This window comes from Lupinus angustifolius, chromosome LG20 (genome assembly GCF_001865875.1).
Source record: "Lupinus angustifolius cultivar Tanjil chromosome LG20, LupAngTanjil_v1.0, whole genome shotgun sequence".
Classification (NCBI taxonomy): Eukaryota; Viridiplantae; Streptophyta; class Magnoliopsida; order Fabales; family Fabaceae; genus Lupinus; species Lupinus angustifolius.
Genome location: NC_032028.1, coordinates 8,163,345 through 8,174,581, shown reverse-complemented (window position 1 = coordinate 8,174,581; position 11,237 = coordinate 8,163,345). Strand labels below are relative to the sequence as shown.

The 11,237-nt window shown below is 36.7% G+C and overlaps 1 protein-coding gene across 3 annotated transcripts in view; it reads right to left on the bottom strand.

Annotated features, from left to right (window-relative positions):
* Positions 3,585-11,237, bottom strand: part of LOC109336270 (MATH domain-containing protein At5g43560-like) — a 17,785-nt gene continuing 10,132 nt past the window's right edge. For all 3 annotated transcript variants that reach the window (XM_019572771.1, XM_019572770.1, XM_019572772.1), the window contains 6 exons: positions 9,901-10,061; positions 8,469-8,581; positions 7,370-7,520; positions 5,643-6,118; positions 5,351-5,552; positions 3,585-4,992 (listed from right to left, as the gene is read on the bottom strand). In XM_019572771.1, the coding sequence (XP_019428316.1) occupies positions 3,601-4,992; positions 5,351-5,552; positions 5,643-6,118; positions 7,370-7,520; positions 8,469-8,581; positions 9,901-10,061 (2,495 nt within the window). In that variant the 3' untranslated portion in view covers positions 3,585-3,600. The remainder of the gene's footprint in view (positions 4,993-5,350; positions 5,553-5,642; positions 6,119-7,369; positions 7,521-8,468; positions 8,582-9,900; positions 10,062-11,237) is intronic.

Below are 11,237 nucleotides of genomic sequence, written 5' to 3'. Positions count from 1 at the left end.
TTCTCCTATAATTCCCTTTCCTCCTCACACCTACACCCCTGCTTATCCATCACTGCTTACACTGAACCTAAAACTTACCTTCAAGCCATTAAATCTGTAGAATGGATACAAGCCATGAAAACTGAATTACAAGCTCTTGAAATTAACAATACTTGGACCCTTGTTCCTCTCCCTGCCAATAAGAAAGTCATTGGGTTCAAATGGGTGTTTAAACTCAAATATAATTCTGATGGGACTATAGAAAGACATAAGGCCAGACTTGTGGCCAAAGGATACACTCAAACATAAGGCCTAGACTATTTTGACACTTTTGCACCAGTTGTGAAGCTCACCACTGTTAGACTTCTGCTTGCTCTTGCTTCTTGCCTCAATTGGACCCTTCAACAATTGGATATCAACAATGTTTTCCTCTATGGTGATCTCAATGAAGAAGTTTATATGTCTTTTTCTTAAGGTGTTCAGTGTTCTATTCCTAACTAGGTATGCAAGTTAAATAAATCCTTATACGGCTTGAAACAAGCAAGCATGCAATGGTTTGCCAAGCTTTCATCCTTTCTTTTGTCCATAGGCTATAAGCAATCTCATCATGATTACTCTTTATTCACCAAAGGTCCTACTTTTAAATTTACTTCTCTTTTAATCTATGTGGATGATTTAATTCTACTAGGAAATGATATTTCTGAAATTCAATATGTTAAACACAAGTTGGACCTAACTTTCAAAATTAAAGATCTTGGCTCTCTCAAATATTTTCTTGGCCTTGAGGTTGCAACCTCTAAACATAGTCTTACACTTTGTCAAAGGAAATATGCTCTAGATCTTTTGTCTGATACATGTTTTCTCCATTTCAAACTCGTTCCAACACCTATGGTCAAACACCCTCACTTGAAACAATAGGACAATGAATTATATTATGATCCTGAGTTCTATAGACAACTAGTTGGTAGATTGCTTTACCTTACTAATACTAGACCTGACTTAAGTTTTGCAATCCAACAATTAAGTCAATTCATGGCTTTTCCCACAATCAATCATTACAAAGCTCTCACAAGAGTCCTCAAGTATATTAAAGGTAGTCATGGCCAATGTATATTCTATCTTTCCACCTCTATCTTACAAATAAAAGGTTACAATGATTTTGATTGGGCCTCTTGCCCTCATACAAGAAAATCTATTTCTGGATATTGCATGTTTTTGGGCAATTCTTTAATTTCTTGGAAAGCCAAGAAACAAAATACTATTTCTAGATCTTCATCTGGAGCAGAATATCGTACCTTAGCCATTGCATCTTGTGAGGTACAATGACTAACTTATTTGCTAACAGACTTGGCACCAAATCATAAGAAACTTGCCCTTCTCTTTTGTGATAATGATTCTGCTAGGCACATGATTGCTAATTCAGTTTTTCATGAAAGAATAAAACACATTGAGATTGATTGTCATGTTGTATGGGAAAAGCTTCAACTTAATTTGTTTCATCTCTTACCTATTCACACCACTGATCAGATTGCATATATTCTCACCAAGGCCTTGGAACCCTCCTTATTCACCATGGTGCATCAGCATGGGCGCATCAACACCTTGGCGCACCAGGCTAAGCACATTGGCGCATCAGCATTGGTGCACCAGATCAACCTTGGCGCATGATCTGGTGATGTGTAGTTTTTAATCCTCTTCAAGCATTTTCGAATTATCTTCTAGAAGGCTGCATTGTGGTAGAGCTCTTCTATTTTAGCTTGTGTAAAATGTGTTTTCAGATAGTTTGTTAATTAGTTAGGAGTCAATTTGTTATTTTAAGTTAGTTGCATAGAATGCAAGTAAGACTTTGTGGCTATATAATCACCCTTTGATTGTAATTTCTGATTCATTCAATAATACAAGTATTTTTCTTTATTCATTCTCATATTCAAAATCTTTTAATCTTAAATAACTTTTAAATTTCACTCATTTGGTCCGTTGAATTTAAAAAAAAATGATTAAGATTGTATGTAATTAGTGTAACTTAAATTGGGTGTAAACATATATCTCCTCTATATATACTAGAAATTTCATTGATAAATGTCGTTCTCTTATAATTAATGTGATTTCTAGAATTAAATCAATCTTACAAATTCCTATAAAAGTGTTTACTTTTAGAAAAAACTCCACTATTGTTTCTCAAATTTTCATTTTCTTAATTACCAACGGTTCAAATTGCGGACAGGCATCTAGTTTCTTCAATAATGCAAGGAATTTGTGGAGCGTCAATAATTGTTTACAGACAGAATAAAGAAAGATGCTCTTGAATTTATATGTTATGAGATATAATATTGCTAGTATTACATGTTAATGAGCCTTAAAAGAATATTAAGTCTATAGAAAAATCCAAAGCAAACTATATCTTCATTTCTAATCTGCTTATGATCTCTCAAAAGAGAAAGAGCAGAGTAAAATGTCGAGTTTCTTAGGTGAGAAAAGACAAATTTGAATTTTCATCTATTATTATTTTATTATTATTAATATCATTTGATATTTCATATGTCTATCGAGGTACACACATATGAAAAACAGGATGGATGATAATACAAATAAATGATAATATCATAATTATATATAAATTTTTGCACGAAAGTATATACTATATAGATAATATACTCTTAAAAATATAATAATCATATTAATTTATTTCACTATGTATTATATAAAATATAATCACTATCGTACTTTAAATTTTTAAATAGAATAAATAAGTACAGAGATATTGTTAATGTCTGAGGAAATAATATCTTCTTGGTTTTCGTAATATAAAAAAAAATATTTGAATTAAACACCGAAAAAAGTTAAGGACCGGCCACAACCCACAAGTCTGATTCAGAGACACTTCATTAAGGAATGAGAGATGGCAATGTTTCTAACGATAAAACCATGGGTGACAATAGAAACTTATTTACACTGTATTTTAAAATATTCAATATATTCATACCCAAATTTTATGGATGGATGAATTTCAATAAATGTTCAAGATGAGCTATAAAAACATGATTATTGAGATAATTTAGGGTGTATGGTTTCCCAGTGGCTGAGAGAAATGTTATTGAAAAATCCCAACTTTTGAAATTTGGATTTTCTGAATCCAAAATTTGATCTTATAAACTGAGGTTTGAAGTCATATATGCTCAGACATCTCACAGCTCTACCAATTGAATTGCGGAACAGACATTGATAAACTTATCTCGAACCACTTCCGAGTCTTTGCAATATCTAATGTTTCTTAGTAATATCCATGGCCACAAGGGGTATTGCTGCCATTACCACAAATTCTACACAAACCATCTACAATGAAAGAATGCATGGTAAACTTAGGTTTTACTATGACAAAAGTGTTCATACCTCATCATGATCCATCCATAATTCCATAAGGCCAAGACATGTATAGTTTTTTTTTCTTTTTTCCAACAAAATAGCTGTAAGCAAATAACGCATCATTCTTTACAAAATGTTTTGCTCATGAAGAGATTACACCCTCAGTTCAATGTTAAGGAGAACCAACAATTTCCTCAATTACATTATTACATTTGTTGGTGAGCACACGTGGGCACACAATCTCATTTATCTTTCCCTTTAAGGACCATTTGAAGGCCTGAATACATTATAACCATTGACACCACATGCCATATTTGAATAATCCTGATAATATGAGTAACCACCATTTTCTGAGTTTCTCATGCCCAAATATGACAGATCAGAACCAGCTACCTGCCACTGGTTTGGGACCAACCTATCTGACTGCCCATTGGCATAGGGTACTGCACTCGTATGCGGAATATAGTCCCTTGGTGAACCAAAATGCCCACCAGACGAGCTATACCCTCCTTGAAATCCATGGCCGTGATGGTAACCTCGTGATTGCTCGAACCTGCAAGAACTGGCTAAGGATCCCAAATCATCATCTGCACCCAAGTCTCCAGGAGAAGTGAAGTGTCTATTTAGAAACTGTGGTCTGTTATCCCATGGCTGGAATACAGAACTTGCCATGGGCGTCTTCCCAATACCATGTTCATCATCAAGCAGATCATTGATGATATCAAGGTATGGGAACTCATCCACCAACAAACCTTGGTTCTGCCGACCGGATGTGCAGGGTGGGAACTCAGTCGACAAGTTGCCCAAAGATCTACTGTGTAATGGCCTGTACAAGTCATGGTTCTGAAAATCATTAGTTCGGGAGGGTTGATCAAAGTGCATTCTTCTGCTTGCTTCCCTTTGAGAAATCTCCATCCACTGGGGACCACTCTGCACATTATCACATGCAATCATGCCAAAGGGAAGACCAGACTGGTCAGGATTAGACTCCACTCTGTCAGAGCTCTGGGGTAAGAACATAGGTGATGACAGCATTGAAGATGGTTGAGAATAGCCCGGCGATGAGTTTACTCCCGAACTTGATGAGCTGGAATAGGTCAGACTGGCAGCAGTCGAGGCCACAGGGTTCCCCATCATCGCATTTCTGTAGGACTGCGGAACATTAGTTGCAGGTGACAAATTAGGACCCAACCGGCTAGCTGCACTCACTGAGCGTGCAGGCAGGGGAGCCATTTGAACCATAGAGACAACAGGAGCAGTTGACCTGAGACCAGGAACTAAGGGAGCACTAGCAGTTCGTGACAGTGGCACAGATCTCTCAGTTAATCTTGCAGTTGAAGACTTCTGGATCTCAAATTTGGACAAATTTGTTACTTGTGATGCAGCATTGGAAAGTATAGACGCATCTTTATCTGCCAGAAGGGAGCCATTTGAATAAGTTTTCTTGACATGAACAGGATCTACAGTAGCACTAGTTTTCTGTTCTAACTTCATTTGAACAGATGAGGATAAGTTTCTAGGAGTACTTATAGGTGAGGATGGAAGTCTTGATATCTTCTCTTTCTGTAGGCTTTCAGTGTCAACAGTTCCCTCTATTTCAATGTGGTCCTTGATGCTATGTTCCTTTTGTAGTGAAAGAGCCTCCTCTTTCTATCAATTAGAAAAGCAAGTACCAAAGACATCAAGTTAAAATTTTAATAGCACTGCAGAAAGAAGCTTCAATATAAAATTGAGAATAAAAAATTTATTGCAGGAAGGCAACAAGCTTAAAACATAAAACAGGAGTATCCCCTAAAAATAAGACAAATAATAACCTTAAAACTTTAAGGTTATTAATCTTTCAGATGAGAAAGCAACTCATACAAGGTAAAATTTTAAAAAGGAGGAATATAACAGATATCGGTAAAACATTCAATATTCACAAAAAAACATGAATGGATAAGCTTCAAAGAGGAATATTTTATCATAATTTGACAAGTATTTCCAACAAGGGTGGAAATGAGACCACCTTTCTGACAACATGCTTCTCAGCCCATTTTAACCGATCTTGCAAGGAGAGAACAGAACCCTCAGATGCAGATTCCCCAACCTTACCACTTCCAGATTCATCATTATTATCCCGGGCTTCTGCTGCAGAACCAGATGGCTGACTACCTATTTCATTTGTCCAACTATCCACATCACGTGATGCTTTACCTCGGTTCTTACCTCTACAGATAAAGAAGTGCGAAATCAAATTAACAGACATGGCTAATCATTGATATCCACCCAAAGTGAAGACTATAAAGCTATATACTTACCTGCTAGGTGACTTTTGGATTGTATAATTTGAAAAGGAGTTCCCCTTGTAGGGGTCACTCATGAAAACTGACGGCAAAGAATCAGTGGAACATGTTGAAGAACTATCATCGACTACTGAACTGCTCCTGTTCTCAAACCTTCCATTTTGAATGGATGAAACCCCACCTATGCCATTGTTACTAGCCTTGGTCGGAGGATGAACTTCTGAGGCATCAGTATCCCAATTAACGGGACTAGCATCTCTATCTTCTGAATCAGGCTGAAGCACTTCAGAAACTCCATATGCAGAGTCAGACACGTCAGAAACATCTTCCATGGCATCAGGCTTTTCAGACAAAGTCTGAGCATCCGCCATGTAAGAATCCTTCTTCTCGCCAACAGCATTGTCTTCTGGGTTTTTGTCATGAACAGCCACAGCAGTACTCTCCTCCCTCCCTTTATCCTTTCCTTTCCGATTGTTCCGTTTTTGTTTGGCCTGTAATGAACAGAAATAGCTGTCAGCGATTAAAAGGAAAAGACAAAAACAACTCTCCTAACCCCATGCATAATCCCAAAAATAGCATGGGTGGCAAAGGGAATTGGAATGTTACTATAAAACATCTTGGAAGAATTAAAGTTTAAAATTACATGCAAAATTATTTCCAATTTAGGGAAAATTAGTTTGAAAAGTGGTTATTAATTTACATTATTCAAATTCAAAGATGATAGAACCGCGCCATAGGTAGTTTGGGCATGTGTAGAGGAGATCGGTAGAAGCCTCGGTAAGGAGAATAGATCAAAAGAAGGTTAGCCCAATTCCTAGAGGAAGAGGGAGACCAAGAAAAACTATAGGTAAAACGATTAGTAAAGATTTAGAGATCAATGTTTTGTCAATAAACATTATTTATGATAGAGCATTATACCATCGTTCGATTAAGACTTGGTTGTTGTATTCAAATCCAAACATGCTATTCATTACAAAGCAATAATCCTATTATGTAAAATTCCACATTACTGCAGCCAGGGTTTCAATATACAAACTCAGTAGCAATAGTAGCTAATATACATCAGGAATTAGATGACTTACCCATTACCATGTTAAAAATAGTCATATATTAGTTGCATTTACCAAGTCTAGCTATTTTATAATTTTTTCATTATCTCATTATCATTTTTATTTACAATGCATGAACAGTAGTTAAATAACCTTCTGTTATAAAAAGCAAAGAGTGTTGGTGATAGGTTAAGTAGACAAAGACCTATTGTAAAAAATGTATATAAAAGAGGGAAAAGAGGGGTGTGGCTAAGGGATAGCAATGTTACAGCTATGCCCTTAGGTAGTTAGAGGGTTAGTTGGGAAGTTTGCCTATAAAGCAGACTGAATTGGGAGGGAAAGTTAGTTAGGAGTTGAGTAAACTGATTGAGGAATCAGTTGGGGCAAGATTCGTGGGAATCTTGCATTTCTTGTAAGCATCTTCTTCTTTTCATACCAATTCTAATAAAACGAGTTAGAACCCTGGCAGAATCATTGATTCTGGGTGGGGGCATTTCTTTTCTACACACATTTCTATTACATTTCTTTCCACTAAGATACCAGTGCTATCAGTTGGCGAATTGCATTTTAATCTGACAGATTATAAAAAATCCATTTTCTTAACAAGAGAACTAGACAGTATCATATGTTAAGCCAACACTTGAATATCTAAAGATCCCTTGATAACAAAATTTCAATGTGTGCCAGCCAGACCTGTTTTTTCTTTGACTTCTTTTCCCTGTCATTGACCCTACGTTTTGCTCTCTTCTCGCTTTCAGCTTGCGATGCAGCCTCCTCTTCACGGATGAGCTCCTCTTGTCTCTTTAGAGCAACAGCTTCCCGGTAGGCAACCTCAATTTTATTGCTGCATCCATGAAAGTAAATAGTTGGGAATTAGGATATCTTGGCAGATGCATATTTAATACAACATCTAAAAAGTGCCAACAAAAGAATAAGTGGTACATGTGTAGTAAAACAAAATTTATGCACCTCTTCAACTTCCAGAAAGGTTATATATATGGCCCCTGCCATTTGGAACTTCTCAATCTTTCCATATTACAAATACTTTCCCATTCTCTGTTGTGATAGCAATATTTAAAACTACAGGAATTGCAAGCTCATTGATACAAGGAGAACACGACTTCTGGATAGGGTAGTATTCCGCCTTGGCAAGAAGGCACTTGAAGGAACTCAACTAAGACTAAATTATGCAACATATTCAGCTGCACCCTCTATTAGAGACAATCCTAGAACTTTGGTCAAAACATGGGTGGATACACGCTCAGTTGATGCAACACCCTGTTAATAGCAGGAATTGCAAAAGAAATTTTTTAATTATGTTCTTTTGAACACAAATCAAGGTATTCAAAACACACAAAGTTAGGTTCACATGATTTGCCTATAGTTATATTTGTGGGGCATGTTTAAGGCCAGTTGCATAATTTCAAGAATTACGTAACTTTGAACATAAATTAAGTTAATCAAAAAAAAACAAGAACATATTAACAAGCATCAATTTAAGAAATTTGGAAAAGTAATGATAGAAATCATGATCGCTGAGAAAATATGAGAAAGAGCAAGAAACTGATGGAAAATGCTGAAAGGAGGGAGAGAACCTTAGATGAACATAATTATCATTAATTGAACCTGAGGAATAGAACTGTCTAGAGTATATAGAATATCTACAAGCAATATGATAGAATATAATGACGGAGTTTCAGTTTGCACAAACTAATTGTACACACTAAGTAACTTGGCATCATAACATACTTTAATGATATAGAACTAATTGTAATACTATTGTGCGTAATACCTGAATACATGGACAAGGACAAATATTTCCAAAGTCCTACGACCCAATTCTGTGAGGCGCATTTCATCATGCTGCATAGAGTCGTTATCAAAGTCCTCCCCAGAGTTTCCGTCCTGCAAAAATAGTTCAAAAAGATCTATTAGCAACCAAAAGGATACCAAAACTAAAAGACAAAAGATGTCATGTGCCCATACCCTTATCTGCACTTCAAATAATAATCTCCCAGGTTATTGAAGATAACATTCTTGAGCTGTAATATATGCTCAGTACTCCAACTAGTCTAAACTTGTATATTTTTAGACTTTTTATTTAATACTAAATCATATACGACATAAATATCATTTAAATAATACATCTACAGAAATATCATAGTAAAAGCAATGTGAACTTCTAAATTCAAATTCCTGAGGAAATATGTGTTAGTTGTTTGGAAAGTAATATAATCTCCACCAACAACATCAAGCATATTCAAAACTATAAATAAACTAAATTTCACATTAGGACCAATATTAGAGGGATTGGGAATCAGTTCCTAAAGCCAAATTTGATTTTATAATTAAAAGTAAGGAAAATGTTTCTTTTCAGGCTGCCATTGTGCTTGCACTCAATTAAGAAGCATTCCATGCGTTCAACTATGAGCAGCCTAGCTCCCATGTTAGACATGGGTTTTAAGAGTCACCAACATAAATGTCCCTATTAATTTTGAATACTTGCAAAATTATATTTACATCTTTTGAAATCCATTTAAACTATAAAGTAATTTCAAACCAATTCACATAAAATGTTCCATAGTAATTCACAGGCACTGCAGCCTCTCCACTTAACCGTTGCAGAATACCTTGTTTTGCAAAGCCATTTTTGGTTTTCCCATTCCTTTTTCGGGGTGCTTTTTGTGGTAATACTTTCATCCTCGTCTTCACATAAGATCGTTTGTGGTAATATTTTTCACTTGTGGTTCTGATATAATTGTCCCAATTACATTGTCATCTGTCACAGTATTTATTATATAATTTTAGATAGAAAAATGCCAGGGGTATGCATTGTTTCATTTAAATATTCTGTGTTATTATCTTGGTTGCTCGTGGTTAATTGCACAAGAAAAACTACATGTCTTAGTTTCAATGAAAAATTCTCATGTCATGTTTATTTTGAATTTCAATCCCATTCGTTTCCAGCCCCAAATCCCAGTAGTCATGACTTACATTTGACTATTGAGTTTTAAGCATTTATGTTTATGAGATTATGTAGTATCAATTGTTTGCACTGTATCCACTATCTCCGGTATAGCGACCGTTCCTTGATCTTCTATACCGCTAAGAATCTGTATGGAGCTTTTGAGGTTGACTGGTCCACACCACAATCTGGGACTGACTACTATGCTATCAACATATAATTCATCATTTACTTCTGCAAACATAATATTACATCTTACCTTCGTACGATTTTGAGGACCCTTCTCATCTTTTGGAGGCAGTGGTTCTGTAGCAGCCCTTTCAAGTAGCAGTGAAACATCATCCACCAGTACAAACATATTGTTCTCGACATGAACAATTGGTGCTGGCATTTCTTCAGCGCCCAACAAATTTACCCTACCTTTCTTGCCCTTAGTCTGGCCCTGAGACACTTCACTATAAAAACAGATCAGAAAAGTCTCAAGTTTTTAACTGAGCAGAAATTATTCACAGAAGAACAATTTAAGTGGGCTGTCAAGATGGTAGGGCTGGATTTTGATATTCAATATAAACCAGGGACTGAAAATTCAGCTGCTGATGCTCTCTCTAGGAAGGCCATGTATTCTGCTATTTCTATACTGTCCAGTGAAGAGATTAACTCATGGGGGGAAGGTCTACAAGAAGATCCAAAATTGCAGAGGATTTGTCAAGAATTGATGATCAACCCTGGGGCACATCCTCACTATGAGTGGAAGAAGGGGATACTTTATTACAAAGGCAGGGTTGTACTACCCAAGGGGTCCCCTAGAATCCCTGTTATCATGGCTGAATGCCATGAGACTCCAATGGGAGGGCACTCTGGTCACTTCAGGACATATAAAAAGGTAGCTAGCTTCTTATATTGGGAAGGGATGAAGGCTGATGTCAAGGCCTATGTGGAAGGGTGTGAAGTGTGCCAGAGACATAAATATTCTACTCTGGCTCCAGCAGGGTTATTACAGCCTATTCCCTTGCCTCAACATGTCTGGACTGATGTATCTATGGACTTCATTGGAGGTTTGCCTCGGGTAACGGGTAAGGGGTAAGGACACAATACTGGTAGTGGTGGACAGGTTAACTAAGTATATGCGGTGAGGATTAGGATGACGGTGAGGATGAGGTTGAAGATGAAGATGTGGATGAGGATAAGGATGAGGATAAGGATGAGGGTGAGGATAAGGGTGAGGATGAGGATGAGGATTAGGAGTCTATCATTTCTGATAGAGATCCTCTGTTCTTAAGTCATTTTTGGAAGGAATTGCTAAGGGTGTCAGGAACCTTATTGAACTTTAGTACCTCATACCATCCTCAATCAGATGGACAAACAGAGGTAACTAATAGGTGCATAGAAACTTATTTGAGATGCTTTGTGAGTCCAAGACCCAAACAGTGGTTGGGCTGGTTACATTGGGCAGAATTCTGGTTTAATACCAACTACAGTAGCTCTGCTAAGATGACTCCTTTCAGAGCCCTCTATGGCAGAGAAGCTCCAACATTACTGAAGGCAGGGGCTATTCCTACCAAGGTAGAAGAGGTGAATAACTTGTGCCACCAGAGG